The following is an 18,549-nucleotide window of genomic DNA, read 5'->3' on the forward strand; positions in this document are numbered from 1 at the left end:
CCTGGATGAAGAGAGGGCCCTCCTGAGCCCGGACCGTCCCACTTTCCAGAGCCCACCAGAAGCCCTGCCCCCGACAAACGCCAGCCCCCGCCTCCCTCCCCACCTGCCTGCCCCGGGGGGCTAAAAGCAAAGTTGCACAGGGAAGAAGGGGAGGGGCGGCCCCTGGAGAGGCCCTTCCCCAGGGTTGGCGGTGGCAGTTTCGGGCGGCCGGGGTCTGTGCGTTTCTCAGCAGCTGGGCTGCTCCCCTGTCCCCGTGGCCTGGGAGGCATCTGTCTCCCTGAAGCCTTTTATCTGTGGCTGTGGCTTGGGTAGGGCAGGCGGGGAGGACGCGAAATGGCCACTCCGGCCCACCATCTGTTGCCAGAAGCCGAAAGTCCCAAACCAACTGGCTTAAAGAAAACCAGCTGCCCTCTGGGAGGGGTCCGGGGGAGGTAACTCAGGCCTGAGCCAGCCCGCTCAGGGAGCGGGGGGTGGCTGGCTCCTCGCGAGGGGCACAGACCCCAGCACGCGGCCCCCGTGCCGCTGGCGCCCTGGCACCTTGGCTCCTGCAAGGCCACACCCCAGAGCCTGGGGAAGGCGGTGTGACCCCCACTGTGCGTGGATCCAGTTACAGGCCGCCTGGTCCTGGCCCGAGTGGCACTGGGAACCCAGAGCCCTGGGGGTGGGAGGGGGGAGACCCAGGAGGCAGCACCTCCGCCACCTCTCAATGCCCTCCATTGTCAGGCGGGAGCTGGCCGCGGCTCCCACTTGGAGAAAAGGCTCTTTTTTCTTCCCCAGCTACTGACGGAGCAGGCAGGCGGTGGGTGCTGCACAGAGGGTGCTTGGTCATCGAAGCGGGATGGGAGCCAGTCCTGTCCACGCCTCCCTCTCGCCTCTGGGCCCTGCCCCCATCCCGCCAGCTCCAAGGGGAGGGAAGCCCACCCGCATGGGCGAGATGAGGCGGGCCCACGCCACGGCTTTCGGGGGAATCCACACGAGGCTGCCCAGCACCGTCCTTCTCGTAGGCAAGGCCTCCATCATTGGTCCCGGGGGTGGGGGTGGGGCACCCCGGGGCCTGCCACCACTAGAGCAGTCCCCTGCTCAGCCGTGTTCCCAAGGGGACCAGAAGGGCCCACTCGGAGGCACAACCCTACACCCTCCAGCCATGGGGCAGTGTGCCCCTGAACCGACCCCCCTCCGTCCCATCCTGAGTGGGGAGCCTAACGTGGGGGACTGTGGGAGAATCCGCCTGGACCGGGGGCATCCCGGCCAGTAAGGCTGTGTCATGCTGGGCCGGCAGGAGGGAAAACGCACCCCGTAAATCAGGCGTCTGCAGCGAGGACAAAGGGCGGCTGGGGAGCAGGTGCGCCTGCGGCTGGGTACGTGGGGAGCAGCTGCTGTCGGCCGGGCGCGGCGGCCGCCAACCCAGTGGGCGGGGCAGGAGCCAGGGAGGCCCCTCTGTGGGGGAAGGCGGCAGCTGAGGGGGCCCATTGTCCTCCCCACTCCCGCCCAGGCCTGGTGGACACTGCCGTGAAGGCATGCTGCCCATCCGGGCCGGCTCCGGGGCTGGGCCCAGGCCTGGCCACCGTCCACCAGCACCCCAGCCAGGGGATGGGCAGGGCCAGAGGGAGGGGCAGCCTCTGGGGGTGGGACCGCCGAGGCAGGTGCTTCGTGGGGTGTGAGGTACGACCAGGGTCTGGGCAGGAGCCTCAGCTGGGAGGGAGGAAGCCCTGAGCCAGGCGGGCAGGGTCTGGGCCTGGGGGGTGGTCGGGGGCGGCGGAGCAGCTTTCAGCCAGTCCCGGAGGCCGCTCCCCAGCGCCCCCCGCCCCGAGTCCTGTCCCTGCTCTGGCCAGCCTCCAGCCATGCCCCCTCTGTCCCCTGGACCTGTCTGCACCTCTCTCCTACCCTGGCTGCAGTGCTGGGCTTCCTGGGGAGGCACCCATGGCACCGACCCGTCCCTAAGAAGGTGGAAGGCCCGTGAGTCTGCTCAGACATGGGCAAGGCCACCAGCACCAGTGAGCAAGCCCCTCTCGGCCATTCTGTCCTCGACACCTGTCCTGGCAGGTCAGTGTAAGTGCCCGGCGGGGACAGGTGCCCGGGCTTGGAGAGGGAAGTCACACCCAACACCCGCCGTGCGATTCCAGGCCAGGGGCCGTCGGGGGCCGTGTGGAGAACCCGAGACGGCGGGGGGCGGGGGGGGCCACGAGCCTCCTGCAGACGGGATAGGACCCACCCCTGGCAGCCGGGGCCCACGACGGCTCCCCGCTCCTTGCTCCCCTCCGGAAGGAGGTCACCCCAGCACCTGCCCCTCCGCTGGCCTTCTCTCCCACCCACACACAACCTGGCCATCTGGCCGGGGTGACCTGTCCTGGCCCCACCTGGCCAGCGGCAGGTGAGTGACAGGTGGGGCTGAAGGCCCTAGGAGAGGGGCTGCAGAAGGGCCAGCTCCCCCCACAGCAGCTCTGCTCGCACCCACCCACACCCCCACCCCCGGAGAAGCACCAAACAGCCGCGGTCCCGCCGGCCTGGAGCTTTGTTCCCGCCTCAAAATTTCCACTGTGCCTGCTCGGCCCTCCCTGCCACACCCCGCCAGCCAGCACCGCTCCATAGAAATGCAACCCCAGAAAGAAGCATCCCGACGCAGATGTTGCCTCGACCTTTCACCCTTTCACCCTTTCACCCGGGACTAATTCTAAATTGTGCTGTTTTCCTTTCTAAGTTAAGCAGGCCATCTGCTGCCCCCAGGGGACAGATGATTGCTCCCTCCTCCCCTCAGTTCCAAGGGGGAGGGACTCAGTTCTGAGAAGGGAAGCCGCTGCCCTCCTTCCTTCTGCAGGAGGGACAGAGGTGCCCCAGGGAGGGTCATCCTGGGGGCTCCCCCAATGGATGGGTGAGACAGTTCGGTCAAAGGGACTTTGGGGGCCGAGAGGGGCCTCCTTCCGCTCTGCCAGCCCCGGCTCTGCGGTGTGCCCCGCCTGCCCGGGCCTCGGCTTCCTGTGAGTGCGGGGAGGCGGTCGAGGGGACGGCATGGGCTCACAGAAGGCCCCACGCAGAGGCAGCCTGGCCATGTGGGCAGAGGAGACTCTCGCTCTAGCCAGCGCTGCTGGATTTGATCTGCACGTAATTCACCGATGCGTCTCTGGGAACATGTTCGCTGCACCAAGGGAGGTGCGCCTGCTTAAGGAAAGCCGTGAGGGACACAAGGGCTCCCCAGGCACAGAGGGCCCCGCCCCACCCAACGCTGCCTGGGGGCCAGGATGTGCAGGACGAGCTTGTAACCCCGGCCGGAGGCCACATCTGCAGGGCCCGGAGCCTGCACCCCAAAGGTGGGCAGGGGCCGTGCCACCCAACACAGAAAGGGACAGCTCTGCAGGTCCCTGGGCCCCGGACCCCCAAGCAGGCAGCCTGCATCCCGAGCCCCAGGGGGAAGGAGCCCCCGGCTGATTGCCGCCGTCCTGTTCTCACCTGGCTCCACCTGGCTCCGGAGCAGCAGGGAAGGCAGACTCCCCGTGCCCGCCCCTGGGACAGCCCCTCCACCAGCGTCCGTTCCAGCCCATCTTCCCGCCACCTCCGAAGTCCAAATGTCCTTCTGGCCGCAGAGGGCAGCGTGGTGGCTCACAAGCAACAAAGGTGGGGGGCGGTGTTACCCTTCCCAAACACCCGCCCCCAAGCTGGGGGCCACTAAGCCGCCTGCTCCCAGGGAGGCCGAGTCAGGACCTGGGGTCCCGTCCCCAGGTTGTGGGTCCCACAGCCGAAGGCCCCTCCCACCCCATAGCCTGGCCCAGCTCTGCCTGCAGTGGGTTCCGGCCGAGAAGCCCTCTCCCCACACCAGCACAGCCTCCTCTCACAGGCTTTCTGCCCAGGAGCCTCCAACCCACAGTGTCACCAGGGCCCCTGATGACGGGGGCCAGGGAGCATGGATGGCTCATCTTGGTACCCGCACTCCTCCCCAGAGGTGGTCCGTGGCACTGAACAAAGAGCCCTAAGGCCCTCCCCAAGGCAGGCAGGCCCGCCCACCCCTGGGCAGCTTGGCCGGGAGGTTCTGAGACCCCTGTCCCAGCCCAGGCGACTGGGGCCACCTGCAGACTGAACAGGGAGACTGAGGCCAGGAGAGAGCAGGACAGGGGGCCTCCAGACTCTGGGTCCCCAGCTCCTCCCCCAGAGGGGGCGGGGTCAAGGAGCCCAACTGTGCTCCTGGCCAAGGTGTGGGGGGCGGTCCTGGGCTCCTTTGGGCAGAGGCCAGTCCAAGGCCTCCCATATCCCAGTTGAGGGGTCACACCTTCCAGGAGACACCAGCTGCTAATGGATGACGTGCTCACAGCAGGTGGGGTGCGTGCTCGGTGACACCTGCTGGCCACCCCCACTGTGCCCACTCGGGGTCCCGGGGTCCTTCCTCACTGGGAAGAGCCAGGACAGCTCAGCTCTGGGGAACAGAGACCCCCGGGGAGACATGAGAGCCAGGGTGCGAGGGCACCCAGTGACTCTGACGGCCCCTTGCCCTCGGCTCCCCAAAGCCCCCAGGACGAAGAGCCACAGCAGGCAACGTCCCCAGGTTTCTTTCAAGCCTGCAGGATCCTCTGTCCAGATATCGGTCTGAGGGGCAGGCTGGGTCCCAGCTGTGACTCTGCTGTACCCGAGGGCTACCTGGAAGATGGCCCTCTGCACTCCCCTCATCTCTGCCCCTTTCTGCATCAGGGCATGGGTCAGGTGGGGTGTGCCGGGTCAGCCCGGAGCGTGGTCGGCCCTCCATGGGTCTGGAGGCTACAGCGTGGGACTGCTGCACCCTCGTCCGACCTGCCGCCCCACTGCCCCAGGAAGTGACTGCAGGGGGGCCCACCAGAGCTGGCAGAGCTGTGGTCTCCCTCCAGCCTGTGCAGCCGCTGGGCTGGGGCAGCTCAGAGCTGCGTGGGGCGGTGGCGGGGCGGGGTGGGGGTGGGGGGTCCCTGCCCTGGCTCCCAGGGCGTCGGGAAGGAGAAGGGCAGTCAGGGCTGCAGAGGGATGGGGGACCCTGGAAAGGGACCAGCCAGGTCTGATGCAGACAGACCCCAACCCCGAACAACAGTGATCCTCAGCCCAGAGTGGCAGCAGCGGGCCGAGGAGGAAACCTGGCCCCGGGGTGGGGTGGGGTGTGGAGCGCACTTGGCCCCAGCAGCTGCTCCCAGCACTCTCCGCTCTTTGTCTAGAATCTTTCTCCCAAGTTGCATCTTTGGATGGTTTAAAATATGCTGGAAATAGGAAGCGCCGGAGCACGGGGAAACCCTTTGTGTGTGCGACGGAAGCCGTCCTCCCGGGAAGCCACCTTTCCCACTGCAGGGAAAACAATGCCTGCCCCGTGGCTCAGGGCCCCCCGCGGCGCTCAGAGCTGCCTCACCCTTGACGTGGGAAGTGGCTTGCCCGTCTGAAGGGACGGAAGGGCCGGTGCAGAGGTCTAGCGGCTTCCCGGAGATGGCCCAGCTACAGCGGGCAGAGGCAACCCAGGCCCACCCATGGGGCAGGGACGGCCGCACGGCCGCTGCTTGGCCAGCCCCCACCCCCACCCCAGACACTGCAAAAGGCACAGCCAACGGGGCCAGGGTGTCCTGGGAACGGGCTGTCCCGAGAGAGCCCCGGGGGCTGTTGGGCGTGTGAGAAAAGCCTGCCGCCCCCAACGCCCGCACTCCGCTGGGGGAATTTACCAACCACCCCCAAAAGATGGAGCCTGAAGCTGGAGAAAGGCTGGAATGGGCGTCCTTCCCTGGGCTCACCCCAACGGCCCCGAGACCCACATGGACGAGCCTGCCGCCCCTACTGCCAGGGATCCCCACAGCTGCCGGGGGCCTCTGCTCCCAAGCAGGACGGAGCCAGACCTGCGTCCCCAGACGCTCGGATGCAATGAAGGGGTGGATGCGCGCGCAGCCTGGCGCCACGGGGAGGCCTTAATCCAAAACGCGATTAATTAAGTCAGCAACTGCAGACCGAGCTCCGCACCAAAGCCAGAAACCATTCTGCAACTTCCCGCCTCTGCTCTCAGGAGCAGATGCCGTCCCAGAGGTTCGGGAAGAGGGAAGGGTGGCCCGGCGGCGCTCCTGTCCTCTCCCACTGACCAGGGCAGACGCTGGGGGCAGCCCCGCTTGTGTCCAGCGTCTGGTCGAGAATGCAGGGGGAGGACACCAAGGACCCCCTGACATGGGTCCCAGAAAGAAGAAACGGTGGACAGCCCCCCCCCCCCCCACACTCCCGGACCTACTTGGACTCTGCCAGCTGTATCTCATCTTACTCTTGAAACAGCCCTGCAAGGACACACCGGGCCCATTTTACAGACGAGAAAAGCAGGACTCAGCCAGGTTATGCCCACGGCACCACCTGGATCTGAATGCAGCTCTTAACCTCTCCTGCCCCCAAGGGTGGCCCGACGCCGGCCACCAGGGCGCAGTCAGAGCACAGCCGCCCCCCTAGAGGCAGCTAAAGGGCCAGAAGGAGCTCCCTGGGCAGAGAAGGAATGTGTGGGTCCCCTGCGCCCCAGCTGTCCCCCGCCCCCTGCCCCCAGCAGCCTGGATTTCTTGCCTGACCGCCTGCTCTCCCCAGACCGGGAGGGCCGGAGCAGACAATGCATCCTTACAACCCCACAAGATCAGCTGAAACTCAAAACCCCAGATTGGGGGGGGGCGGTGTCTGGGTGAGAAGCCTGGGAATTGGGGAGCTCCCAGCTGGTGGGTGAGACCACTCTGGGCCCCAGCTCCCCCGCACCCCTTCCAGGCAGCAGGAGGGCCCCACCAGTACCGGACACCTGTCACCACCCTCACCCACAGTGCCCGCGTGGCCTTCCTTCCTGTCTTGTCTGGCTCTGGGGACGGAGGGGACGGAGGCCACAGCCAGCCATCCCCAGGCCAGGCCAAAGGAGAGCCGGACCCTGACTAAGCCACAGCACAGGCTTCCGTGGGATCCCAGGGCCCACCACCAGCGCCCCTCGCTCTGGACCCTTCTCCCAGCTCAGGCAGGCCACCTGCCCACCGCCACCCACCCCACCCAAGGCAGACCACCAGGCTCTCGTGCCCCCCAGGATCCCGTGCCCCCCCCCAGGCTTGCACACGGGCCCATGGTACCCCTGGCCATCCACTTATAGCCCTTGCTCTCACCCCAGGCCCAGCACAGTCCCCAAGGCACCGGGGTGCACAGGAAACACCAGAAGATAGAATCCTGCCAGCTGCACCCAGGCCTGCGTGGGACAGGCCTGTACTGTCACACCCTGGGGCCACCCGGGCATCCTGGGCCAGTTGGTATGGGTCTAGGACCGTCTGGGGGGGCTCTTCCCTGTGGGGAAAGCAGTAGGTTCTTGGGTGGGGCATGACCTTCTGCCCTTGTGTGACCTCGCCCAAATCCTGAGCTCGGCTGGTCTCTGGGAGAGCTTTCTGGACGAGGCCTCAGAGTATCAGGAACGAGCTCCAGTGTGGAGTAAAGCTAAGCCGACGCGTCCCATTGGGATCAATCCACGGGACCACCACGTGGGACCGATCCGTGATACTTCTCATAGGGGAGCTCAGAGAGGTGAGTGAGCAGCCCAAGGTCACACAGCCCAGCACAGGCCGTGCTACGGATGTGGCCGCACCAGCCCAGCCCGGCCCGGCCAGGTGGGAGCAGCGTGCTGGGACGGGGGAAGCCCAGTGCTGGGCAACCGGCTCAGACCGAGCCTCCCTGTGTCTTGCAAGCCGGGCCTTCCCGAAACCTGGATCTGCCCACCTGCCTCCACTCCCTGCTCCGCGCCCACGGCTCCAGCCCTCAACCAGGCGCGCACGCCACATACCTGCCAAGTGCCTATGCTGTGCCGGCCCTGGACCCCAGACCACCTGGGAGGATGCCACCATGGTCTGGGCCCCTGCCATGGTGGATGCCGGGACACACAGCCTTGTCTGGCCTCCCCCGTCTGGCTCTCAACCAGACAGCCTTGGGGCCACCCTCATCCTGACCCCGGAGGAGGAAGTGAGGGGAGCCCCGCCCTTTGGGGCCGCCCCCTAGGAGCCGGTACCGGCCTGGGGAGCGGGGTGATGAGACCCTCGGCTGACCCAGAAGGCCCAGAGGTAGTCACCTCCCCCAGCCCTCCGGATGGACGGGAGACGGAGGCCCCAAGGGGCGGAAGTGTGGCCAGGCCCCCGCCTGTCCCCGCCTTAGCCCGGCCTTTAGCGCAGCATCGCTCTTACTGAAAAGCTCTCAGGGAAAAACACACGTACTCAAAACTCTGGCTTCTCCCCCAAACCTCTCATTTCCAGTAACCGTGAAGTTTCCGCTTCTCAACAACCGAAACAGAGAGGAAATGGTGGGAGGCAGGTCCCCGTGCCCCAGGTCCTGCTGCTGGGCTGCTGACAGATCTTCCCAGAGGCTGCCGCCCACCTCCTCGCACGCGCGTCCCCCGTGGGCCCTCGACGATCTGCCGAGGCGGCCAGGGTCCAGGGCAGCGCCACGACCTCCCGGCAGCTTCTGGGGCCCAGCAGGCTGGCTGATGCTGAAACGGGGCCGGGGGCCTCCCCGGGGCCCGGCAGAGGGGCCGCCGCTCGGCTGTGACGCCTGCTGGCCCATGATCTTGGGGTGAAGGAGGCGGGAGGCCGGGAGGGATCCCCGGAGAAGGGGACGGCCCCGGGCCCGAGCGGCACCTTGGCACCAGGCCCAGAGCCGGGGCTCTTCCCAGCCTCCAGCTGTCTGTCCCCCATCCAGCGAGTATCAGACCCTCAGCCCCTCCCTCTCCCAGGCCCACCGCCCTCACACTAAGGTCCGTGTGACGACGCGGGACCCGCCTGCACGAGCCCTCGGCTGGGCTGGGTGAGGCTGGCCTTTCGTGCCACCTGTGCGGCGAGAGTTTGTTCAGCAAATCACAGTGTCAACAGAGGGACGAGGGACCGTTTACCCAGCTGAGAAGAGCAACCAATTCAAGCCCTTCAGAGACACACGACTGACACCCGGCCCGGTGACAGACGGAGCAGGCGGGACGGGCGGGGACGAGGCTCCCACCTCACGGAGCCAGGCCAGGCTGCGCGCGGCAGGGTCACATCGCGGCCGTTTCTTTGGCGAAAGTCCCGACAACAGAGCTGGGCCTGGGCCTGGCCTACTGCCGCTGAGAGCGGCTCCCACCCGGCACCCACCTGTCCCCGGGCAGCCGTGGGGTGGGGTGGGCTCTGTGGACGCAGGTTCTGGAGCAGCATTTGTGCCCGGCACCCGCCCCGCAAGGACTCCCAGGTGAAGGCTGGGGGGGGCTGGCGGCCCGCCCAAGAGACTCTCAGGGCTGGGAACCGCCGTGTAGGCGTTGGAGGTGAGGCCTCCCCAGGGCATCCCCCGCCCCCATCAAGGCCCGCTGGGAGCCAGGACCCCGGGCACTCCTTCCAGGAAACCGTGAGGGCCCCAGAGGGCCGCCGCCATCGCTCAGGCGGAGAGAGGCTCCAGGTCAGACCTCCAAAGACGGCCCCCAGCCCCAGCCCAGGAGAGCCCAAGACCCCCCAGTGCAGCACGTGGCAGGGGTCCCCGGGAGGCCTGAGCCGCCGAGTGGGGCGCGCTGCCTGGAAGGAGAGGCAGGGCCCTCTGGAGGTGTCCACACCCCATCTGATGGGTGCCCACTCAAGGCAGCAGCTCGGTGTCAGGAAGGGAGCGGGGAGCAGGCAGTGCTTGACCTAATACACTCCACAGTGTGGACGACGGGATGATGACCCCTGCCCCCGAGCCTGGGGGAGTGGACGGCGAGGTCGAGGGCCCCCTTTCCCAGAATGCTTCCATCGCAGGGGCAGAGGGTGCGGGGCGGGAGGAGACCCTCAGCAAGAAGGGACCACTCAGTGGTGAAACCCTGGGAAGGGGTTCTGTTCCCGTAGTTCCGTGCGTCCCAGAGATGCACAGAGAGCTAACCCCCACCTGTGACGCGGGGACCAGCTCGACCCTCCCCGCTGGGATGATGCTAACACCATAGGAGGGCCACTTTCTCAAGGGCCTGCGGGCCCCTCTGGTGCCCTGGAGGAAACACGGAGCCTCCCTGAGCCCCGAGGGCCACTTGGAGGGGACCCATCTGTGGCTAAGAGCGAAGGGCCAGACCCCCGGCCCTCTCTCCTCTCACACAAGGCTGAGTGCCTCCTGCTAGGGGTACACCCAGTAACTCTGAGCTGACCCTGAGGGTCCAGGAAAGGATGTGCTCCCACCCCAGGGAGAGGCCGGGAAGCACGCAGATGACGTGGGCAGGGGCCGAGGGTCTCACATCCAAAGCCTTACCGCCTGCCGCTGCCCCTAGCTGCTTCTCCTGCCTGCGGTTGCATTGCCTGCTGACCTGTCCCAGCCCGTCTGCCCGCTGTCTCCGCGGTGGACTCACTCCGAGGCCGCGGCAGGCCTGGGGCACCCGGGCGGGGTGTGCCCACAGCACTGGCCTCGCACCACAAGCAGTTAAGGCGTCTGCCCTGAAGTCTGGCTCTGAAACAACGAGTCTCCTTCTCCTGCACAGGCCGGGCCTGCGTCTGCCTTGCCCGCCCAGCCCAGCCCCAGCACCTAGTAAGTGCTCAATAAAAGTCCGCTTTCCCCTCGCATTCCTGACGCTGACGCCGGGCAGGTGGGGCGCTGGCCCTGGAGTCCTGGTGCCTCTCCTCTGGGCCCGCTGGCGCGCAGCCTGCGCCAGCCAAGGCCCAGGGGCAGAAGCCGAGGCCTCAAGCTGATGTGGAGCCCTGAGCAGGCTGGCACCGTGGGCACGCTGGGCCATCCTAACGAATACACCCAATACGTGCCGGGCCCCACTCGAGGGGGCTCCGCGGCTGCCAGGCACGCGGCCACATGGGCACGGAAATGAGAACCAACTCCTCCAGGAAGCCTTCCGCACGTCCACCACCCCCAACACCCACCCCCTCTGGACTTCTGTCCGAGACCACACACGGACTAGGGTGCTGGTGCCCCCCGCCAGCCAGTCCCTGACAGTCTCAGGCAGGTCAAGTCCAGCGCCCAGAGGAGCGAGGCATGGACACGCACGCTGAGTGAACGAAGACGGGTCAGAGAGAGGAGAGGCACGATTCCGTGCGTGTGAAACGTCCAGAACAGGTAACGCCAGAGACAGACAGCAGATGAGTGCCCGCCAGGGGCTGGCGGGGAGGAGAAAGGCGAGTGCCTGTTTAATGGGTATGGGATTTTGTGCCGGGTGATGAAAAAGCTCTGGAACTAGATACGGGCGATGGTTCCACAACCTTGTGAATGTACTGAATGCCACTGAAATGTACACTTTAAACAGCTAAAGTCATAAAACTTAGGATATGTGCAACTGACCACCTAAAAGCAAATATCGATCCCCCCCAATCTAGTCGTCAGCTCCCCGTGCTCTCAGAGAGCAGAGTCGGGGAGGGTGGCAAGGCCTCGAGAAAGGAGATGCCCGGGGAGAAGCCAACAGAAGCCACTCTGGCAAAGGGCCTTCCTCTGCCTGCCAGCCCCTCCTCTGCAGTACCTGTCAATCACTGCTCCCTCTCTAGTGGGTGTGTCCCCAGCCCAGCGGGCCAGGCGGTAAGGACACCAGAGCCCAGAGCTGGCCCCAGACCGGCAGAAGCTGCCCAGCGGCACAGCCAGGTCTGACTCCTGGGCACCTCTCCACCTCTCTCCCACCATGCTGCTGCCCACTGCCACCATCCGGGCATCTACAGGCACATCCCAGGGTCCTGCGGGGATGCAGTTGGAAGGGAGCTCCAGGGGCCACCTAACCCCACACCCTCACGTACAGAGGAGGAACCTGGGGCCCAGAAAGGAGACGCGAGTCCGAAGGGGCACAGCAAACCAGAGCCAGCTGGCTCTGTATCTGCCAGATTGTCTGTGGCGGGGCATGAGGTGGGGCCCACCAGAGACAGCCCCGCCGGGAGCTTCGGGACCGTCAAACACATCCTGACCCACAGTCACGATGCCCCGAAGCCAGTCACTCATTAAAGCCTCCGGAAAGAGTCTGAGAAGTTCTGGATATGCCAGCTTTTGTACCTGAAGGCAAAAGCTGATGCAAGCTGGCCTCAGATCCCCACTCCCTTTCCCAGCCTCTTCATCTCTCAGCCTCAGTTTTCCCCACCTGGGGAAACTGGGGGTTTAGAGAAAAGCAGAGCTGGCCACCACCCCAAGGGGGTATCAGCCTGGAGAAGAAAAGTCTGCCGGGGGTTTTCTGAGGCCGGGTAAGAGCGGCTGTCCGTGTGTGGGGGCCTCATCATTACGTTCTTGAGAAAAGCAATCAGGGCGCTCAATCAGCTCTGTAGAGCCACATCCTTTCACTACTTACAGACAAGACACGAAGCAGGAAAGGTGCCCTCCCCACCCCAGGAGGGCGCAGCCCCTCAGCCCAGCCCGGCACTGCCCAGTGGGCCCCACCTGCCAGCGACAGCCGTGGCCACCCACCAGGGTCACAGTCAATGAGGAAGACAGCCAGTCCCACTTCTCCTGGGACCTTCGGACCGCCACCCAGCACTCGGGGAGTGGAGCCGCGACGCCCTCTGGACCTGCCCCCCTGGCCCTCCACTCCAGCTTCCCGGGGTCCCAGCACCCAGCCCACGCCCCCCGCCACCCAGACCCCACTCAGCTGTCCTGATGAAGAGCTTCTCCATCAGCTATCCGCCCTGCCCCACTCTCTTCCAGCTGAGGGCACAGTTTTCCTTTTTTCTCTTTGTTAAAACACATCACTATTATTTTCTCAATGGGAAAAACGTTGGCTGCTGTACAGAGGCAGGGCCAGGCCCCAGAAGGCACCTCCCTGCAGAGATCGCGTGTCCCTGGATGTCCCCGTGCAGTCAGAGGCAGGAGGTGAAGCTTTCTAGCTGACGCTGTGCGTTTGCCGTGTGTTTTTCTAACCCTGCGTCCTTGGAGCCCGGGCTCTGCGTCAACAGAGGAAGTCCTGTACAGACCTTGTTTGCTCTCAGCCTAGGAGTGAGGATGAGAATTAACCTGTTCCCCCCACCCCCACCCCACGCCTCGCCCAAGGCCCGCAGGTGACTCACTGGAAACAGTCGGACCAGGTGACAGAGACGCAGAACGTTCCATCCCTCTGCAGCCGGGCGGCCGAGTCACTTCCACCCGACCCTCTGAACCTCCTCTTTTAAGGGAAGTTGCCGTCCCCGCCCTGCTTCCTCACAGAATGGCCAGCGAGGGCCCGGGGCAGTGCAGGCAGGATGCGGCAGTGGTTAGGAACACACGCTCTTGGAGAAAGAGCTAGGGCTGGGCTCCACTCTGCGCTGTGGTGCTGGGCCCGAGTGCCACCTTCTCCGTGCTCCGTTACATGCCCAACCCCGTGGTTACGGGGTTGCTCCGAGCCCCGCCCACCGCGCTCGCCTCCACCTGACACATCACGTGTTCGTGCTGCCTCTCCTGCCCCCACACCGGAAAGTGGGCTCCACGAGGGCAGGGGCTGTGTCTGCCCCGAGCCCGCGGTGCCCAAGTCCAGAACAGAGCCCAGCACGCGACAGGCGCGCAGAACCGCAGAAGCAAACAAGGAAGAGGCACCGACAGGAGCCATCGTGGGCGATGAAGTCTCCCGATTGGCCGGCGCCTCCCAGGCAGCACGCCGCTCGGGCCCAGCAGGCTGCACCTTTCGGGCTCTCTGAGTTGACTCGTCAGCCAACTAAACACTCTCAAATGAGGATCCTGAAACCAGCAGCATCAACTCAAAAGGAGAAGACAGGGAGGAAACGGACCCTGGCCCGGTGCCTGCTGCGTGCCCCTCTTACGCAATCTTATGCATCACCAAGAGATCAATCGTGGGTCAGCCCCGAATGACGGACTGGGCGGGAGCGGGGGGGATCTGGATCCAGGTGACCCGATGACCTGAGGTCACAAAGCCACTGGGTGGCAAAGCCAGGCCTCAAATACAGGATCGGCCAAAGCTGAGGGTCACCACACACTGGCTGGCCGGACTTCCCTCCCAGGTACTCTGGGTGCGACGACGGTGCACCCCACTTCTGCGATCACCTGGAAGACGTCCCGGTAAAATTCTGACTTTCTCGCAGGCAGGGGGAGCGTCTGAGCCATCCTGGGGCCTCAGCTCCCAGCCCAGCACCGGGCAGCACCCCCCCCACCAACAAGCCTTTCAGACAGAAAACGCACGCTCACCCCACAGATGGCAGCCCCCAGAGGCCTTCCCACACTGCCCGCCACCCCAATCAAAAGGAAAGAGGGGGAGCCCACTTCGGTATCTCCTCAGCACCGATGGGGCGGCACGGAGGCTGGAGATGCGCAGAGGCTCGCAAAGACCCGCCTTAGCCTGCCCCCCCGGGCCACCACACACAGCCACCGTCCAGAGACAGCACTCCGCCCATGGGGACACGCAGCCTTCCGCCACAGCCACTGGCCAGCCCGGCACGGGCTCTCTGTGACCTCCCGGAGGGCCTTCACACCAACACGAACCTCTTTTTCCCACCCTGAGCCCTGCAGACACCTGACTGGCAGCTTCGGGGAAGGTTCCTTCTCTTCGGGGTGGAAACACATGAGTCACCTGCTATTAACGCGCCTGGCACAATGACACCACCGTTTCCCACGCCCTGGCCATGCGGGAGCCAGCAAGTCAACAAGAAAGTCTAGGAACTTTCTGAGGGTCCTGCTGGATGCTGCCGAGCTGGAACTCGCAGCCAGGTCAGCGGGGCCCCAGAAGCCTGCACTCTGACACCTCTGAGGAAAGAAAGTGGCTCCCCCTCAGCTAGGAGAGCAGGGCCTCCCCCACGAGCAGACCTCCCGGGGCCTCTGCGCAACGGTGGGTGATGGGCAAGAGCGGGAAGGCACAGGCCCCGGGGTGACCGCAGCGCCCGCCAAACTGCCCAGTGAGCCTGGACCCATGCCTCTGCAGAGCCGGGACCGGCCAGCCGGTCGCGGCTCTGATACCCTTGCCTCCCACCCGGGATGCCCAGTGGTGCGGCCTCCGAGGACGGCGCTTCCGTTCACCTTCCAAGTGGCTCTGTGGGGTGTGCACAAAGGGGTCTCTGTGTGCCGAGCCCGGCCGGGTGCCAGGCCAGACAGGCAGGCTTCCCGCCAAGGGGGGGCGGGGCGCCAGGCCCAAGGGAGGAGAAAGGCCGGCACCACAGCCCTGATCCCTGGCCGTCTTGGGGGGCAGGACTCCCAAAGTGCCCAGGCTTGGAGAGTGGGAGAGCACACCCCCATCCCCTTGAAGTGCCTCACCCTGAGGCCAGCGAGTAAGCCGCAGCAGCGTGTACCCCGAGGCACCCCCTTCCCCGCCCGGGCAACACTCGGCTGGAGCTTTGGCCCCGGGAGGCCCCGGGCGGTCCGGGCTCCCCGATCAGACAAGAAGAGACTGCTCCCACTTTCCTCAGCACAGCACTACCCCCCACCCTCCCAAAGCCCTCTGCAGAAACGCGGAGGCTGCCCCCCGCCCCTACACAGGAGCTCGAGGGGCGGCAGGGAAGGAGTCTGCATTCTGGGAAGCCACGCATAATTAATCACCCAGCATTAATCCACCTCCCCAACAATAGCCACTGCATTTCCACTGAATCCCAGCTGTCGGTCTCTGAATGAAAGGAAACAAGATTTAGGGCATCAAGCGTCGGTGAGGCTTCTGCAGGAGAAAAAGGCCCCAAAAAGCAAAAAAAAAAAAAAAAAAAAAAAAAAGTCTCATGACATTTTTATTATTCTAACTTTGATGTCTAAATTTGAGAAAGACAAAATCAAATAGAGTCATCATAGGAGACAAGATATGCTTAAGGCAAGTAATAGTTAAAGCAGTAAGTGTAAAGCATCAGTTAGTGAAGGTCATCATTAAGAACTTAAACTTTTTCAAAAGTGAAAAGCTTTTTAAATTATTTAGAATAACCCCAAAAAAAAAAAAAAAAAAAAAAAAAAAAGTAGTGCCGCATTCATTAGCGTCTGACAAAGACACAATGCACTTTGTCCATTAAACTGCTCACAGACCTGCTTAATTGGCTTCAGTCTGGGGAGGGTGGGAGGCAGTAGAAGGAGGGGCTGCTTGCCCACTGGCTGGGCAGCAGTGAGCCCGGGCTGGGGGTTGTCAAGGGAATGGGTCCTCAGCAGTTGGAATGAGGGCGCGCCACTTGGGCAGCCTGGGGAGGGGGGCGTTTCTCCAGCCACCAAGCACCTCCTCATTATTCCCATCAGGGACGAACTCAAGTTGAAGGGCATCAGCCACAGCAGAAAAACTTCCCTAAGGCTGACTGGTACTCAGAGGCAGGCGGCCAGGCAGTAGATTCTAACCAGATTACCCGATCACAGACCTCAGTTCACAGCTGAGGACCCAAGGCTGGGAAGGTGAAGGGCCAGCCGGTTAGGAGGCCAGAGCTGCAGATGCCAGGACAGAAACCAAGTTTCTGGCAGACACTCCCACCCCCACACCCAACGGAGGTGGGCACAGCCAACAAGACGAGTTCCAACTTCCCTTCCCCAACCTCACCTGAGGCCAGAGAGAAGCAGGCCGGGAAGGCAGAGGGCTGGGAAGGGTGGGTTTGGCTTTGAAATTGTCAGTTTCCTGCTGAGAGGCATCACCTGCCCAGGAGGCGCTCACCTGCCCAGAAGAGGTACCCCCCGGTTGGCAGGGCGGTTGGCAGGGCGGTGAGGGCTGGGCCTCTCTACAGATGCTCCAGAGCCTCCCCGGCAGGTCAAATTATTTCTCAGGGACTTCGGAAAGAAATGGGGTGCCAGCGATTCCCACCTAGCTCCCCGGGAGCCTGAGGTGGCCCACAAAGGAGCGCTCCATCCTCTACGGGCCAGGCCAGCTCCGCACGCAGCATAATTGCTGGTGATTAGGTAATTGCCAGACTTTGTCCAATAAAACCAGCACGTGACCCGCCCAGCCTCTGGGCCGCCTCCAGAAGACAATGGCCCAGTGTTCTGTCCCTGCTGGCCCGCTGCAGGAGGCCGGGGCTCTGCTCCCGACAAAGCAACAGGTCCCTGCAGGGGCGCATACTCACACACAGGCCTCGGTGCCGTTGGGGAGCACTTCACACTTCCCGCCATTCAAGCAGGTCTCGCTGGGCTGGGAACATCGCAGGCCTGGGGGGAGGCAAAGGGAGACGTCAGCCTGGCCAGCACCCCAAGGGGCACTGCCCACCCCTCACCTCCTGTCATGTGGTTGCTGGGGGCCGGGGGCCCCAGGAAGCCTGGCATGAACCCCAAGGGGATTTAACATTCCGCCCAGAGTTCTGGGGTCAGCAATGGAGGGAGGGGGAGCCCGTTGATGGGGGGCAGGTGGCTAGGTCATGCTCAAAGTGGAGGCGGGGTGGCCTGAGACGCCTCGGGGACAGCAGTGGAGGAAAGCTGGGATGACCCCGGGCCACGCTCCCGAAGTTCTCACTCCCCACCCCGTCTTCACTGGGGACCCTGGCTGGGCTGAGGCCCCTATCCAACCACCAGGACTGTCTTGCTGTTCAAACAAGTTCTTCGAGGGGGCGGCGCTGAGTGGGGGGTGGGCAGCCCTGGCCACACTCAGCTCCTCCGCTCGTGGGAAAATGCGACAGCTGCAAGGCCCGCTGCCCCTCCCGCCAACAAAGCGCCGGCCGGAGGAATCAGAGCGGCCCATTGTCGCGCCAGGGCCGCCTCCTGGGGCACCGGGACTGCACCCCAGGGACCGGGCCGCGCCTCCACGCCTCCACCGACACCCAATACCAGCTCCCCAGGGCGGGTATCTTCAGTGGCAGCCCCCCCCCCACCCCGACACACACCCAGGGGAGGGGGATGGAGATGCTCCATTTGGAAGGAATTCGACCCCACTCCCTGGAAGGGGTCAACCAATCAAGCTCTCGCCTCTTCCTCTTCCCAGGGCTATGTAATTAAGCACCCCATGGGGGCCGGGGCGGGGTGTGACACCGAACCCTAACTTCAGGAACCGGGGAGCTAATGCTCCCTCCAACTTTTAGGGGAAGAGAAGAATTAATCACCATCCGATTCCTCGGAGATCCTCTTGAGGTGAAGTGGAGAGAGGAATGACCGACCCCCCACACACGCCGCCCCCCCCACCGCAAGGTTTCCAAACTTGAACTCCACAAAGTGAAAGTCCCACCAGTAGCAGCTGTCTTCCGCACACACGCCCCCCTCCCCAAACTGTGAGCCGGGATGGGGGCAGCGACCCGACGTGGGGAGGGGACACCGCGGGCGGGGCGGCCAGGAGCCCGGGGACGCCTGGGTCCGCGCCCCTCGCCCCGGCCCCGCGCAAACTCTCTTACTCGGGAAGGAGGCCGGGCCCGCCGGGCCCGCCCAACTCCCCTCTGCCCACCACGCCCGGCGGCCGGGTCCGGCAGTGCGGCTTCGTAAAGACCAGCGCGGCGCCCCGGACCCCACGCTCCACGCTCCACGCCCCAACATCCGCCCCCGGCGCGGGCAAGAGGCGAAGAAAAAAGATAAATGGCCCCAAAGCAACAGGAAACCAAAACCGACTCGATTCAAATCGAAAAGTAGTAGGCAGCTCGTCCGCCCGCCCCGGCGGCGAGCCCCACGCGCGGCTGGCGAAGGACGAGCCCAGGACTGGGTCTCCCGGGCCCCCGGAGGCCCACGCCCGGCTTCAAACCCGACTTCAAACCCGGCCCCAAACTCGGTTCCAGGAGCAAGCCGCGTGAGTCCGCCCCGATGGGGCAGGCGGAGCAGGGGGGGGTCAGTCCTTCTCCCCGAGCCCGG

The 18,549-nt window shown here is 64.8% G+C and overlaps 1 protein-coding gene across 1 annotated transcript in view; it reads right to left on the reverse strand.

Annotated features, from left to right (window-relative positions):
• NOTCH1 (notch receptor 1) overlaps positions 1 to 18,549 on the reverse strand; it is a 52,122-nt gene that overhangs the window by 27,174 nt on the left and 6,399 nt on the right. The window contains 1 exon segment of the mRNA XM_024762427.1: positions 16,851 to 16,960. Coding sequence (XP_024618195.1) covers positions 16,851 to 16,960 — 110 coding nt within the window.

Source organism: Neophocaena asiaeorientalis, unplaced genomic scaffold (genome assembly GCF_003031525.2).
Source record: "Neophocaena asiaeorientalis asiaeorientalis breed wild unplaced genomic scaffold, Neophocaena_asiaeorientalis_V1.1 scaffold78, whole genome shotgun sequence".
NCBI classification, from domain to species: domain Eukaryota; kingdom Metazoa; phylum Chordata; class Mammalia; order Artiodactyla; family Phocoenidae; genus Neophocaena; species Neophocaena asiaeorientalis.